Genomic DNA, 17875 nt, shown 5'->3' with positions numbered 1-17875 from the left:
GGGGAGAGGGGAAAAAAAAAAAAAACACCTTTAGAGGCCATTTTTCCCCGCAAGCAGGGGTTGGCCTTTTTCGGGAACTGTGGTTGTTGTTGTTTTTCGGTCCCCTTTTTGAAGCAATGTTTTACGGCCGGATGCCCTTCCTGACGCCAACCCTTTTTGCCGCCTTTAACGACAAGCAGAGAATTACCAGTGAACTGGTACTCTGGCTCTGGTAACAGGTATCCCTACCTGTTACCTGTTACCAAGGCTCTGGGCACCACCAAGCAAGGGGGAAGCACACCTGACCCGGAGAATAGGCTCAGGGAGAACACGGCTTATGGGATATTGTATCTACGTAGAGGTGGCAAACTATGGAGCCAAGGGTAGGTGAATGTGGAGGAGAGTGGAGGTGGGACCACAAGTAACCAGGACTGTGAGTGAGCAGTCCTGGCTACTTGTGGTCCAAACATCGAGATCCTCTCATGGGACAACAACCCAGATTGAATTTGGGCTCAGTGGATGGTGTTTCCGCCATGACGTACTCAAGCTACATCTTCAAATGGTATATCGGGGACAGTGAACAAGAAATTCACCCAAAAGTTCAGATTTTTTTTTCCTTCAAAATGTTCCGAATTTCAATTTTGCTGACATCGAGAGCCTCTCATATTTTTCGAGCACTCGGTTGATTCATGCTGAGACTTCTCAAACAGTCCAATGACTTTCAGTCGCTTGTCAAGCGTAATAACGTTGTGGCCCTTGGCAGGAGACATCATTTGGAAGTCACAATAAATCTGTCAATCCTGAAATAATGTTGTGGAAATTTAATGAGAAGAAAATTAATAACCAGAGACAAACACTTTACATTAATTTTTTTCCCACTTACGCCTTTTCCAACAGTGCCCCCAATTCCCACAACGGAGCATAAAGATCCTTTGCAGTATTATTTGGCATTGAATTGACTGTTATGCAAAAAAGTTTTTCTTTTAAATTAAGAGTCAACAATATGAAGGAAATCGAAACCAAACGAAATTACAGGAGTCACGTGACCAGTTCCCATATTCTAATATATGTTTGAGCAATTTTCAAACTCCTGAAATCATGAAAATGGTTGAGTGATTTTGTCTGATTGAATGACAATGACAATACAAGCACTCCAAGGCAAATATATCAGGGTATTAATGGCTATATCAAATAACTGACCAAATACAGCACTGGAGTATCACGAGAAACCCAAAAAAACAAAGATGGAGCCATCAGGCCGAACCTGGATAGGATTCTGGTTTCATCTGCTAATCCTGTACCCTCAAACACATCCAGGTGCAGCCAAGTGAAGCTTACAGAAACCATTTGCAAGATCCACCCCTTCATAGAGAGAGAAAAAAGAAAGAAAGGAAGAAGCACAGATGGAGGACAAAAAGAAAACCATGCACACCAAATCACGCACACCAACAGAAAGCACATATCTGCGTGCACACACACACAGACATACACACACAAACACACACACATATTCACACACACACATATTCACACACACACACACACATATATTCACACACACACACACACACACACACATATATTCACACACACACACACACACACACACACACACAGACAGACATATACACACATACACTCATACATACACATATTCACACACACATATTCACACACACACACACACACACACCGATATATATACACACATACACACACATACACTCATACATACACACATATTCACACACACACACACACACACACACATTCACAGACACACACATACACACACACACACACACACACACACACACACACTCATACATACACACATATTCACACACACATATTCACATACACACACATACACACACACACACACACACTCATACATACACACATATACACACACACACACACACACACACTCATACATACACACATATTCACACACACATATATTCACACACACACTCATACATACACACATATTCACACACACACACACACACATATTCACACACACTCATACATACACACATATTCACACACACACACATATTCACACACACATTCACATATTGTCTTGATTCTAGAAATACCTTACTACTTCTTACCTTAACAAATCAATACACAGGCCCTCTATATATATATAATCTAGTTCCCTTTCCGGTAAACACTGACACACTTTCGGCTTGATTATTTATATATATATACAGTCACGTGAAAAAGTAAGTACACCCCATGTAAAGTTTTGACTTTTTCAACGTATTTCAACATACACCTATTTGATCTTCATTTCAACAATATTGATAGATAAAGGTGATATAATATAACAAATATCATGAAACATTTACATTTTGTAGTCCATTGTATCATTTAAATAAACATAAATGAAAATTTCGCATGTGGAAAAAGTAAGAGTACACCCCATGAAATGTTTTTTAAATCTTTTTAACATATGTGGACATATCAATATTTGATCTTCATATAAACAGTATCTATAGATAAAGGTGATATAATTGAACAAAAACAATGAAAAATTGACTTTGCAATAATTTATTCAACAAAAAATTGAATGCACAGCTCGTTTCAAATCCCCCCACAACATCTCGATGGGATTTAGATCCGGGCTTTGACTTGGCCATTCCAGAACCCTCCATTTCTTACTTTTCAGCCTTTCCTTGGTGGATTTACTGGTATGTTTAGGGTCATTGTCATGTTGCAAGGTCCACCTTCGGTTGAGCTTCAACTTTCCGACAGATGGCCTCATATTATCCTCAAGCACCCTCTGGTACAATGAAGAATTCATAGTGGATTCTATGATGGTGAGCTGCCCAGGCCCTGATGCAGCAAAGCTGCCCCAAACCATAATATTTCTGCCACCATGCTTTACAGTTGGTATCAGGTTCTTGTGGTCAAATGCTGTCTTTGGTTTTCGCCAAACATGTCTTCTGGTACTGTGGCCAAATAGCTCTACCTTTGACTCATCTGTCCAGAGCACATTGTTCCAGAAGTGCTGGTCTTTGCAGAGGTGTTCATTGGCAAACTTTAGCCTGATGTTCTTTCTGGACAGCAAAGGTTTCCTCCTGGCACACCTCCCATGCAGATCAAATTTGTGCAGCCTCTTTCTAATGGTAGACTCGTGCACTTTGACATCAACAGTTGGAGGAGCTACCTGTAGGTCCCGTGATGACATTCTGGGGTTCTTAGAGACTTCTTTCAGCATCTTGCGGTCTGCTCTCGGGCTGAACTTGCTGGAGCGGCCTGGCCTGAACAAGTTGGCAGTTGTTTGGAATCTTCTCCACTTGTAAATGATCTTCCGGACAGTCGAATGATTGATTTCAAATTGTTTGGAGATCTTTTTAAATCCCTTCCCAGACTTGAGGGCATCTATAACCTTCTTTCTGAAGGCCTCAGAAAGCTCTTTTGATCTAGGCATGGTGACGCCGCACACTTCAACAACAAAGAGCAAACCAAACTAAATGTCTGAGGTTTAAATGAGACTGGCTCCTCCAAGATGCTCTCTGACGATGTTCTAATCATTTGCACCTGAGCTGGTGCACCTGATTCTAATTTTAGGTATTTGAAGCAGTGATAAATGTAGGGGTGTACTTACTTTTTCCACATGCGAAATTTGCATTTATGTTTATTTAAATTATACAATGGACTACAAAATGTAAATGTTTCATGATATTTGTTATATTATATCACCTTTATCTATCAATATTGTTGAAATGAAGATCAAATAGGTGTATGTTGAAATACGTTGAAAAAGTCAAAACTTTACATGGGGTGTACTTACTTTTTCACGTGACTGTATATATATATATATATATATATATATATATATATATATATATATATATATATATATATATATATATATATAAACCAAAAAGCAACAACAACAATAATACAAATCCCCATTATTTCTTTATTTTAATTATTTCACTCAACTTCCAATGTTGCAGGAACCTGTTTACACGAAAACCAAGCAAACCTAAACAAGAGATTACAATGACGTCTAAAAACAATGTCACGTGACCTTATCAAACTATTAGCACAACAACCCCTATCTAACATAATGGAATACATCTTCTTAGCACGAACCACAAAATCATCCTTCACAGAGCAAATTTTAGCACAATATAATAAGCTGAGATGAAAACACATTGTAACCATTTTTAACAGGTACATTACATTACTAGATGGAATAGTATACAAGACGACAGGAAAACCACATTTGTACTTAAACAATTATTTCCAACTCTAACACATCCAGATTTGCCACAACACTATGATCATTGATATTCTTATCTGCTATCAGGCTTTCTGGGTAACTCCTGCGAATCAGCCTATCAAAAAATTTATAATTAACCACACAAATATCATCAATATAACGACATGTGGAAGACATTTTAGCTCAGCCTAATTCTTCTTCAGCAACTTCCGCACAAATGAAAAATCACAATAAACAAGAAAAAGAAAAATGTAAATGAATATAAACATAGAAACTATAGCAATGGGACTGTGTTGCCAATATGCCTCCGCAGTCCCACAATGGGTAGATGCCCCCGGTCACTGTCCTAAAAATAAACAAATTTGATTTAAATCCCTTCAGCTGTTTTCAAGTATCACATTTTCACCAGCCAGGACAGGTTTCACATCGATTGGTGAAGCAGTTTCAGAGAAGGGATTTTTTAAAATATCGGCTTTCAAGCTAATATGGCTGCCACACCACGTGACATATGACCTTAAAAAATGTGCACTCTGCATGTGTATGTGTCGGGGATCACATTTGTGAAGTTTCGTGTTGATTGGATAAGGTTAGTTTTTCTATGCAAGATGGCTGCCAAACCACGTGACCGACGACATCATCATCTTCAAACGATATGCAACAATCTTGTTAGATGATATTTGTAAAATTTAGCATCGATAGGGTCAGCGGTTTCAGAGATATAATTATTTAATACTAGCAGAAGTACCCGGCATTGCCGGGCGGGGGAGGGGAGGGGTAGGGGAAGGGGAGGGGAGGGGAACGGGGGGGAGGGGAGGAGGGGGGGGAGGAGAGAAGAGGGGGGAGGGGGAGGGGGGAGGGGAGGAGAAGGGGGGATGGGAGGAGAGGGGGGAGGGTGATGGGGGAGGGGGAGGGGGAGGGAGGGAGGGGGAAGGGGAGGGGAGGGGGAAGGGGAGGGGAGGGGGAAGGGGAGGGGAGGGGAACGGGGGGGAGGGGGAGGAGGAGGGGGAGAGAGGAGGGGAGGGGGGAGGGCACACGAATCGTCGAATCAGCGCGCTGCTCTGCCACGAATTCAGATTCCGTGTGTAATATTCCTCGCTGAAAAAAAAAATGGATCTAAAGATGAAAGAAAAAAAAACCTATGTGGTGTGAATGGCAATGTTCCTCGCTGAAATGTGAAAAAACGCAATCGCGCGGCAAGGAACATCACGTGATCGCTCTGAGCGATCGATTGCAACTCTGCGTCGTGTCGTGGGCATGGCCAACGTGGCCTCATGCCCCCAGGTGATTGGCTAACTCGAGCTCGAGAGAGCCATAATGCGCTACGTTATGGCAAAAAATATGGATCTAAAGATGAAAGAAAAAAAAACCTATGTGGTGTGAATGGCAATGTTCCTCGCTCAAATGTGAAAAAACGCAATCGCTTTTCGCTCTGAAATACGTGCGAACGCGTAACTGAGTTAATGGCGGCAAGGAACATCACGTGATCGCTCTGAGCGAATCAGTGCGCTGCTCTGCCATTCCGGTCATAATATTCCTCGCTGAAATGCGCTGAGGTAAAAATATGGTAAAAAAATATTATGAAATAAATTTTTAGGTCGGCCATGTTCTTCCCAGGCTCAATGGCCATGTTTGTGCCAAATATCAAGTACGTGAGCCTCTCGGTTTAGGAGTCTATCGGTAACATTACACACACACACACACACACACACACACACACACACACACACACACACACACACACACACACAAACTGTGTTTTATATATATAGATTTTCCTTCAATCCAATATGGCTGCCACACCATGTGAGCAATGATATTTTCGTGGTCAACCTTTAATCACCATGCCTCATCAATGACACATGTAAACTTTTGAATCAAACTATTCGGTTGTTTGGGAGAAGATGTTTTTTAAAGGTTTTCGGTTAAATCCAATATGGCTGCCAAACCATGTGACCTATGATGTCATAAATTTAATATTTCAATACAAATCGGTCAAAGATAAGGTGCATGCAATTTCAGATTCTTAGGATTAAGAATTCGATTAAAATTTTTTGGCTGGTATACCACTTCACCTATGATGTCACCATTATCATGCTTTTGTTCCCCATTGGAAGTACTTGAGACATAGGCCATTCAGCGGTTTCTGAGAAATATTTTTTAATCATCCGCGTTTAATCCAAGATGACCACCATACCACGTGACCTATGACGTCACAATTATCATTAAAAAAACATTCTTCATTGGTGTCACTCTTACCCCGAAAGTTTTGTCTTAATCAGCCATGTGGTTGCTGAGAAAAACGAGGTTTAGCCAGTATGGACGGACGGACGGACAGATGGACAACCTGAAAACATAATGCCTCCGGCCACCTTCGGGGGCAGAGGCATAAAAATGGTTCCTGGAGAATATCGGCGACACATTTAAGAGACACAGCACACACTAGTCATGTTAAGTTAGTGAGTGATATTTTCACGAAGGATTGTTAACATAGAGAGTCATGTCATAGTCACAGGGCCGGAATTTTGAATTTGGCCAGGGTGTCGGCGAAAGCTCGCCTACTCTTTGTGAAGGGCACCGTGGGATCCTCAATGCCTGCCAATGAATGGTAGCAGACTGGACACAGTTTAATGTCCATCGGAGGGACAACACATCGCATTGATCCCATCACCTATGATAAACCAGGATGGCAGGTTAGAACTAGGCCTAGATTAGAACCCAGGCTGGACAGCTGAAAAACAATCAAAATTTACATTTGTTCAGATCACAATTTACTTTCACGAAAAAGGAGTGAAGTTTACCTCTTCTTCTTGCAGGAAATTATCCGTCGAACTGATATTCCAGCTTTCCCCAAAAACATCCCTCCTTGGCATCTCTCCATAGTCACTGTCTTGCACACTGCTGCCATCATACAGGACCTCCGTTGATTCATGCTGAGACTTTTGGAACCTACGCTCAGTTATTCCTTTGATCTCCAACATTTCGGGAATGGTGAGCATGTGGCTCTCATTTTGCTCATTCTCCGGAGACTGCACAAACACAAAATATAACATCACAGGACATCGAGGCTCCCTCGCCCACTCCCACACAAAATCAGTGCACTGTGGGATATATATATATATATATATATATATATATATATATATATATATATATATATATATATATATATATATATATATATATATATCTGTAAGAAATAGTATAAACTCCAAAGTACGAGCAGGGCGTCTCATTTGTATTGAATAAATAATCGTTAGATTAAATAAGACGCGGACGTAGCTTCAGGACGTCGATCTTTAATTGTCGACAAGCTTTCGACCAACAAAGGTCTTCTTCTGAGTCGGCCCCAAGTTTCTTCTGAGTCTTCCGTTGAACTTGGGGCCGACTCAGAAGAAGACCTTTGTTGGTCGAAAGCTTGTCGACAATTAAAGATCGACGTCCTGAAGCTACGTCCGCGTCTTATTTAATCTAACGATTATATATATATATATATATATATATATATATATATATATATATATATATTGTTGCGGATATGAGGATTGTATTTTTTTTATTGTGTTGAATTGTGGTAAATTGCTGTGTAACATTGTTTGATTCTGGCCCCTCCTGCCTCCAGTGTTGTGTAAAGTTTAAAAGGGCGTCCCGGTAGTTAATTCCATAAAGCACACATTGAAGGACACGATAAAACCCTTGTTCAGTAGTTTATATCTTTATTATGTGTTTTAGGGTAAGGCCTTGTCTTCCATTAACATGACACTCCATTGCACCAAGTGAAAAAGATAGATTCCCTTCATTCCCATTCCCAAAAACCTCCATTTCCCCTTCCGTCAATTGCCATTCGCATTGCCAACCAACAATTGCCGCCATTGGCCACGAGGCAGGGTTGGGGAAGAAAGGCGTGCCCGCCCGTCGTCATCAAGGGTGGAGCCAGAGGGTCACGCGACCAACCAGGGTCGAGGTGAGCACACTGATGGGCGTGTCCTGAAGGCCGGCGGCTTAATCGCCGGCGGCGTTATAAAAGCGCACGCGTAAGAGTGACCAGAGCTGAGCTGAGCTGAGCTGCGTGGTGAGGTGCAAAGAAAAGAGCTGGGTCGTCAGAGGAGAGCTGAGTTGAAAGGGTCCAAGGCAGAGCTGGGTTGTGAGGTCCAAGAGAAGAGATCATCCAGGGAAGCACAAAGCCTGCTATTCGTCGCCTTGCTCGCCAGCAGCAGCGTCCACAGCAGCAACAACACTCGACAGCCGCTTGGGGCCTGGACGGCGGTTTTGAGCAGGGCCGCGAAGGAACGGCGGCTGCCCAACGCGCCGATCGTGCTGCCGGACCCATTGGACTTTCCTCTCCTTCCAGCCATTCCTGCCTACAAGTTCCCCATTCGTGTACGTGAGTTTGTTCTGTTTGTTCTGTCCTGGGTATTCAATTAAGTCTGTATAAGCTAGTATTTTCACTGTGTCTCTAAAAGCTTCTGTATATTATTTTATTATCTTTCCTTCTCCTTGGTTACTTTGAGCCTGTAAATAGTAATCAATAGTAATCGTATTTCAAACCTTTTTTTGCCTTCGTCTTCCTCTTCTTCACATCCGTGTCGTCTTTGTCTTTTCCCTCATTGAATAGTTGTGGCGCGATACGGCCAACGTTCGAGTAAATCGGGTGAATCGGGGAAACTGTTAGGTCGTGGTGCCTCCGCTCGGCAAACATTACATCCTTAACCGCGAACCGTAACAATATATATATATATATATATATATATATATATATATACATACATATATATATATACATATATATATATATATATATATATATATATATATATATATATATATATATATATATATATATATATATATATATATATGGACTTTCTACAACCTTTTTGAACTTTGACTTTTATAATGTAGAAATATCCAAAAGGTCTCATATAGTAGTTTGCCCTGAAGTTACAAATGTGAGGAACATTCTTCTTCTTCTTCTTCTTTGTTTCGAGGAAACCCATTTATATGTGCAAAGTAAACAAAAAACAATATTAAAGTAATTAAACAGCAAATAAGAACAATGTGTTGTCGTTCAGTATTACCGGCATGTCTCCATCGGAGTGTGTGGAGCTTCTTCTTTCATCGTCGCTCTTTTCATTATTATCTTCCCACGTGGTTTTCTCTGGACGGGCTTCAGTTTCTTCAGATGATGATGCTTCTGACTTCGTCATCTGTGCTTCTGCCAAATCCTTGTCTGACGTCACAATGGCTTCTATAGTGTGGCACGTGTCCAGCACTTTGCAACTAGGAATCTCATCAAAAACCACCCCCTTTGTTTTTCTTTCTTCATTTTGAAAAATATTTTTGCCCATTACATAAGGTGAAGGTTGGTTTGGCGTCAGGATGATGTCCTTCTGAGATGGGGTTTCAGAATCATGAATCGTAGCACTTTCCTCTGGGAAATGACATTCCTGGTCTTTTAGCACTTTCGCTTCATTCCCATTCTCTGACATTGGCTCTACGACATGACACTCCGATGGTATTTGCAAAGAAGTATCCATCGATTGAATTTCATCAATGTTCCTGAAATTCACAACCTCACTGGCCATAGATTTCTGATGGACTCCAACTTCAAGCTCAGTCGGTGTAGCAATTGGCTGAACATTGAGATGTTCTTCATCAAAACTCTTGCTCTCTTTCGTGGTCCTAAAAGAACCAATTGTGAAAGGTGAATATTCATAAAGAATCATGAGGAAAAAAGCACAAATCACTTTCACTTGAAGCATTACAAATAAATATAACAATATATCAATCAATGCAATCACAATACTAACAGTATGAAAACTAGAACGGTACTTTTGCATCCCACTGATAGGCCGGATCTGCATCAGGACCTGAACCAAACTCTAATCGGCTTGTTCTTGTCACCGACCCAGCACATCCACCAAGTTTTATCATAATCCATCCATAATTATTTATTTTTCACCCAATCTCTCAATGGTGAAGAATTATTTTTAAAAACATCTCAGATCCAGATCAGGATTGTTACCAAAGTCTCATTAAGTTGTTCTTGTCACACACACAACCCACCCACCAAATTTCGACTGAATCCGTCCAAAATTTTAAGTGTCAAACAGACAGACAGGGATGAAAACACAATCTCTGTCAGGGAAAAAGGACAAAATCCACATCTGATTCAGCATATCAAAATTAGGTAAGAACATTGCAATGTACAAGTAGTGGACAAAATAATGGAAACACCAATGTAAAGTCACTTAATAGGGCATTGGGCCACCACGTGCGACCACCAAATGTGCAAAGTATGCGCCATGGAATAGAGTCAACCAGCGTCTGGAATTCTACAGGAGGGATGTGGCAACATTCTTTCACGAGAAAGTCCATCAACGCACACCTGTTTGACGGAGGTGCAAAATTCTGTCTCAAGTGTCATTCTAGAATATCCTATAAATGCTCGATTGGGTTAGATGTGATGACTGAGAAGGCCAAGATATATGGATAACATCAGTGTAATGCTCATCAAACCATTGGGTGACCACGCGTGCTCTGTAGATGGGGGCATTGAGGGGTTTCCTCTCGTCTCCTCTTGATGTTATTTGCTTAATTAAGACATGGGCCACACCTGTGTGGAAACCATTGCTTGGTGCCCCTCATTTACCCTTGCGTTTCCATTTTTTTTGCCCACTACCTGTACAGTCACGTGAAAAAGTAAGTACACCCCATGTAAAGTTTTGACTTTTTCAACATATTTCAACATACAGCTATTTGATCTTCATTTAAACAATATTGATAGATAAAGGTGATATAATATAACAAATATCATGAACCATTTACATTTTGTAATCCATTGTATAATTTAAATAAACATAAATGCAAATTTCGCATGTGGAAAAAGCAAGTACACCCTTGGCTCTAATAGGTGGTATTGCCCCCTTTGGCAGAAACAACCTCAAGTAGGCGTTTCTTATAACTGTCTACCAGTCTCTAACATCGACTGGGAGAAATTTTTGCCCACTCCTCCATGCAGAATTCTTTCAGCTGTGCGATGTTTGAGGGGTTTCTTGCATGCACAGCTCGTTTCAAATCCCCCCACAACATCTCGATGGGATTTCGATCTGGGCTTTGACTTGGCCATTCCAGAACCCTCCATTTCTTTCTTTTCAGCCATTCCTTGGTAGATTTATTGGTATGTTTAGGGTCATTGTCATGTTGCAAGGTCCACCTTCGGTTGAGCTTCAATTTTCCGACAGATAGCCTCACATTATCCAGAAGCGCCCTCTGGTACAATGAAGAATTCATAGTGGATTCGATGATGGTGAGCTGTCAGGCCCTGATGCAGCAAAGCTGCCCCAAACCATAATATTTCCACCACCATGCTTTACAGTTGGTAGCAGGTTCTTGTGGTCAAATGCTGTCTTTGATTTTCGCCAAACATGTCTTCTGGTACTGTGGCCAAATAGCGCTACCTTTGACTCATTTGTCCAGAGCACATTGTTCCAGAAGTGCTGGTCTTTGCCGAGGTGTTCATTGGCAAACTTTAGTCTTGCCTTGAAGTTCTTTCTGGACAGCAAAGGTTTCCTCCTGGCACACCTCCAATGTAGCTCACATTTGTGCAGCGTCTTTCTAATGGTAGACTCGTGCACTTTGACAGCAACAGTGGCAAGAGCTACCTGTAGGTCCCGTGATGACATTCTGGGGTTCTTAGAGACTTCTTTCAGCATCTTGCGGTCTGCTCTCGGGCTGAACTTGCTGGGGCGGCCTGGCCTGAACAAGTTGGCAGTTGTTTGGAATCTTCTCCACTTGTTGATGATCTTCCGGACAGTCGAATGATTGATTTCAAATTGTTTGGAGATCTTTTTAAATCCCTTCCCAGACTCGTAGGCATCTATAACCTTCTTTCTGAAGGCCTCAGAGAGCTCTTTTGATCTCGGCATGGTGACGCCGCACACTTCAACAACAAAGAGCAAACCAAACTAAATGTCAGGTTTAAATAAGGCAGGTTCCTCCAAGATCCTCTCCATTGATGTTCTAATCATTTGCACCTGAGCTGGTGCACCTGATTCTAATTTTAGGTATTTGAAGTAGTGATAAATGTAAGGGTGTACTTACTTTTTCCACAATTTGCATTTATGTTTATTTAAATTATACGATGGACTACAAAATGTAAATGTTTCATGATATTTGTTATATTATATCACCTTTATCTGTCAATATTGTTGAAATAAAGATCAAATAGCTGTATGTTGAAATATGTTGAAAAAGTCAAAACTTTACATGGGGTGTACTTACTTTTTCACGTGACTGTATGTTTGGCATTTTTCTAAACATTTTGAATGCTTGATGCCCCAAAATAAATGCAACTTAATTAGCCCATCCTCTGCACAGCAGTGTGTGTGTCTGTCCAGGCCATAATTTGTTTTACCATTTGAGTTTTTTCATCCAATTTTCAACTAGGAAGAGCAATCAAAGACTGCAGACCCTCGCCAGAACGTGTTTTCAGTGTTTTTAAAAAAAGGCTTTTGTGTTAAAACAAATATGGCGGCCGAACCAAGTGACCAATAACGTCATCGTTTTTTTTTCTCCACCAATTTATCCCGAGATGATGCTCAAGAAATTTCATATTGATCGGATGAAGTTTTGTACTGGTTGAATTATGACGTCATAATGGAGGCACCTATGACATCATCATTAACATGTTATTCCACATGGATATTTCTTTACAATGAGCCATGTCTCATTTTTTTCTATGCAGTGCTTTCAGAGATATAGAGGTGCAATTTTTTTGTTTTTTTCCCATATGGCGGCCAAACCACGTGACCGATGACATCATAATTATTTTTTTCCTTCACCAATTTATGCCTACATGACGCTCAAGAAATTTCATCTTGACCGGATTAAGTTTTGTACTTGTCGAATTATGACGCCATAATGTAGGCACCTATGACATCATCATTGACATGTTTTATTCCCCATTGAGAGTTCTTTACAATGAGCCATGTCTTAATTTTTTCTATTCAGCGCTTTCGGGGATATAGAGGTGCTAATTTTTCGGCTTTTCCAAGATAGCGGCCGAACCATGTGACATATGACGTCATAATTATGATAAGAAAATTATACAGGTGGAGTTGCACCTATGGTGAAAATTTCCTGTCAATCGGACCAACGGTTGCAGAGAAAATCATATTTATTCTGTGCGGACAAACAAACAAACAGACAAACAAACCAACAAACAGACAAACAAACAAACGGACTCAAATGCAATACCCTCTCCTCTGGCGAGGTAACAAAGCTTTATTATGAGAATATGGAAAAGGCAAATTAATAATTTGGTCAAAAGGTCAAAGGTCAGCATCACATAAAATTGGCAATTTTCATCTGATTGAGTCGAAAGTTTAAGAATTTGCATATCGGGTCACTGAATTAGTTCAACAATCAAAAGCTACAAGCTGGCTGTTTTTTTTTTTAGATCAAAAGGTCAAAGGTCAAGGTTACATAAAATCATCAATTTTTGTCAAATTGACCTGAAATTTTAATAATCTGCATATTGGGTCACTGATTTGGTTCACCAATCAAAAGCTAGTAGCTGATTATTATTTTAGATCTAAAGCTGAAAGGCCAAGGCTGCATAAAATCATAAACTTTCATTTTGGATTTTTTGTTAAACTGTTTTAGTTATTTTGAGCATACGTAAGAAGAAGAAGAAGAAGACGAAGAAGAATACGTATGAATACATACAGATGCGGACGAGCTTTGCATTTTCAGATGCTTTCTAGTTTTCTCTGTACAAGCGACACACTTTTCATTCTAGGGTCGACTTTGACGCACCAAGATGCTAATGTGTCACTTAAAACAATGAATCATTTGGATAGGAACCAGAACAAAGCATGTGGAAGCCAAACAAACACAGTCAAAAAAAAGGAAAAATAAATAAAGCAATGCTGATGTATATAAGTAAAACAGGAGCAGAAATACTGCAGCAATGTCCAATGCCACACAATGTGAAATCTATCGTGTGCAAAATCTGTGCTGCCCTCTACAGGTACTTGATAGACTTGTGTCCAAGAAATGTGCCAGTCTCTGGTAAAGAAAATAAGTCGATAAATGTGGTGGGTGCTGTGGGGACTACTTTTCGTGAAGGACACCAGGGGAACTTTAACGTCCACCAACTAATGCCGGCAGACAGGACACCTGTTTAATGTCCATCCGAGGGACGGAACACACACTGATGAATCAAATGCTTGTGAAACACTGGGATTACAGTTTATACCTGGGTCAGGATTCAAACCCAAGCCAGCTTAGAGGCGAGAGTGCATACCTTTAGGCGACCCTATCAGCGTCAGATATTTATCGGACCAAACATCTTACAAGTTATCCATTGCCTGATATTTTAATCCATTTTACCCTGCGCTCACGAAGCGAAAGGCAGGGTTAGGCATTCGGTTGCGTAGGTGTGGCATAAGTACGTGCGTGCATGTCTGCATTTTAAAAATTCATTTTCTCGGGAACCGTTGGTCCAATTGACACGAAATTTTTTACCATAGGAGTGCCTCCACCTGTATAAATTTTTATTCCTAATTATGACATCATAGGTCATGTGGTATGGACGCCATCTTGGAAACAGGTTGCACCTCTATATCTCTGAAACTGCTTAATGGAAACAATTGAAATAGGGCTCATTGTAAAAGTACTCCCCATCGGGAATAAGATATGTTCATGATGATGTAATCGGTGCCTTCATTATGATGTCATATTTCGACAGGGACAATGCTTGATCTGATCAGTATGAAATTTTTTTATCTGCAACTGTTAGTCCGATGGACACGAAATTTTGATCATAGGAGCGTCTCCTCAGGTAGAATTTTTATATGATAATTATGACGTCATAGGTCACGTGGTGCAGGCGCCATCTTGGAAAATCAAAAAGGTTGCTCCTCTATATCTCTGAAACCGCCCCCATGGAAAAGATTGAAACGTGGCTCAATGTAAAGAACTCCGCATGGGGAATAAGTGTCGTTAATGATGACGTCATTTGTGCCTTAATTATGATGTCATAATTGGACAGGGGCAACGCTTAGTCTGATTAGTTTGAAATTTCTTGAGCGTGATCTACAACACAACAATTCTATAAGAGAGTATGAATTTACGATGTCATCACTCACGTGATCTGGCAGCCATATTGGATCAAAGAAAAAAACCCTTCAAAAACAGAAGAGTTGGCTCGCACCAATTGACTGCCCCGGGTAAGTATTCTATGAACACCATCTAGTCATATGAATTTGTTGAACCTGGACCAAGTGAAACGTGCAAGTCTCTTGTGCATAACCACAGCAAGTCCTGCAGAAAACCCATATAATCTCACCTGGCATCATCATCTGGTGATACCTTATCCTCTTCTTCCAGAAATGATGAAACTTTGCCTTGGATTTCCCAGCTTTCACCAGCAACACCTTCATCTTTTACTGTCAAACAGAGACGAGATGTTTATGTTTGGGATGCGTACTATATAAGGATGTGTTTCTCTGGCCGTTAGACTATTTGAGGGATTATGGACAGAAGACAATGTTTTTTCACCCAACTCTTATAACTCCAATCTTGATTTCATTACATTATTAAGTTATATTATACTCATGTCAAAAGCAATGATTCAAACTGATTAAAATGGTTTTAGACAAAGTAGACATGAAAATTAGTATGTGTCGGATCTTTCCTTTAATTTCTTTTTTTTACCTCCATGAACCTTGTCTTCCTGAAAAGGTTCTTCTTTTGGACAATCTGCACCCGCAAGATGAGACACCTCCTCTTCTTTCTTGTTTTCCTCACTCTTCTCTTCATCATCTTGCTTTGATGTGCTCTGTGCAGTTGGAGGAACCATTGTCAGAGAGCACTTTGGATGAAATGTCAAACATAAGCAATGAGACACTTCCTGGATATCAGAGTGAGTGAAACATTGCAGTTCTAGTTAATCTCAATTACTAAACTAATCTGCAGTCTACTTAAAATGACCCCCTAATATTGAGAACAAAACCACATCAAACTTTAATTTAGTTTTATCTTGGTGAACCAAGATCTGCCCAAACAGTAGAACATTAGGTTTTAGAAATGCAACTTTTATCTCGAATCAAAGTTCTAATCCAAACCAAGTCAAAGTTTTAATCCCAAGGTCTTGAGTCAACGCCGGAATTGAAGTCATGGAATCTTGAGTTTGGGTGTCTAAAATATTTATAGAAAAGGAAAATAGACAAAACATTTGAAGGTTGATCGTTGTTCGAAATTTGCATCCAGAACACAAAGTCCTATCATCGGAGAATAATAAAACAAAGTATTTAATGTCATCAGCATCATCTTATTATGATTCACAGTGAAGCAATTTGGATTGTATTTGAGTAATCAAAGTAAAAAAGCACATCAATGTGCAAGTGCCAAAAAATAAAGCAAATACAAGGTATATATGTATATACACACACACACACACACACACACACACACACACACACATATATATATATATATATATATATATATATATATATATATATATATATATATATATATATATATATATATCATGTGAGGAAACTATGACCCCCAAAAAACATGCTGCAGGCCATTCCAGCAGAGGCGGTTCTGGACTTATAGTATGTGTTACGCTCCTCCCCAAACCCCAGTCACGGTGTACCTCCGAGCCCCAAGAGGAGTCACGGCAGAAAGATGTGTTATTCTGTATGTCAAAGATCAATGGTGAAACAACACCAATTGTTACCAACAAACAAGTATTGTAGGTATTAAGATCACACAAGAATAACAGTACCAAAAATAATAGTAATCAATTGTACAACCAATATATATTTCCTATGATGGTACCATCAGTTTCATACAATGTAACTCAATGTGCTCCAAGTGAGCGAAAAAAGAGCATTCCCAATGTCTCTATCCCGGCATCAAGCCAAAGTCGATCCACACTCCGTGATCGTCAGAACGATGTCGTATCGAGACAAGAATCCCGTTGGGTTGACAGTCACACTGCCAAAGATGGGCGAAAGTGTCCTCAAGAGGCGACTGGGAAAACACACCTTCGGGTATGGACGTTCAACGGCTCCCAATCGACGAACCGCAAATTAACCTTCGGGTATGGACGTTCAACGGCTCACAGACGGCGAACCGCAAATTCCCACTCAAAATCCACGTTACACACACACACCAGATTAACGTCTGGATGGTTGTGAAAATGGTTGAAGCGAGGTGAAGAGCCTGGAGCAATCCGAAATCGGCGCGAGACAAAATGGCCAACGGCCCCTACTCGAGACGTAATGGCACTCAAATGATTCTCTTCGGAATCAACCGTAAAACATGACATGCAGGTTTATCTGTCACAGCGATAACAACTCTGTCGCAGGAATCCCTTTCCCACGAAACCCCAAAGTTCGCTAGTGACCCCCGTTCACTAGCGTTTGCTCAAAACCTCAACGCAGCTTGGTTTCTTGTCCACCTCACTCGCTCCGCCTCTTTCCTCTTCTTCCTCTTCGTCCGGTTCCGGTTTTTTTAAAACATTAACTTTTTTTACCTTTTGAAAATAGTAATCTCTATTTCACTTAAACGACAACAATAATAGTACATGCAACCAAAAATGTTTACAGTGGATGAGAACCACAACAACGGAAG

General features: G+C 40.4%; 1 protein-coding gene across 6 annotated transcripts in view; it reads right to left on the bottom strand.

Moving 5' to 3' along the window:
- LOC137431810 (uncharacterized) overlaps positions 1-17875 on the bottom strand; it is a 368459-nt gene that overhangs the window by 211084 nt on the left and 139500 nt on the right. For all 6 annotated transcript variants that reach the window (XM_068123528.2, XM_068123531.2, XM_068123532.2 and 3 more), the window contains exons 3-6: positions 15944-16067; positions 15576-15675; positions 9301-9904; positions 7024-7251 (exon numbers count right to left, since the gene is read on the bottom strand). In XM_068123528.2, the coding sequence (XP_067979629.2) occupies positions 7024-7251; positions 9301-9904; positions 15576-15675; positions 15944-16067 (1056 nt within the window). The remainder of the gene's footprint in view (positions 1-7023; positions 7252-9300; positions 9905-15575; positions 15676-15943; positions 16068-17875) is intronic.

Source organism: Myxine glutinosa, chromosome 7 (assembly GCF_964187855.1).
Source record: "Myxine glutinosa chromosome 7, kmMyxGlut1.1, whole genome shotgun sequence".
Lineage (NCBI taxonomy): Eukaryota > Metazoa > Chordata > Myxini > Myxiniformes > Myxinidae > Myxine > Myxine glutinosa.
The sequence above is the reverse complement of the archived record's forward strand: the minus strand, read 5'-3'. Positions and strand labels throughout refer to the sequence as shown.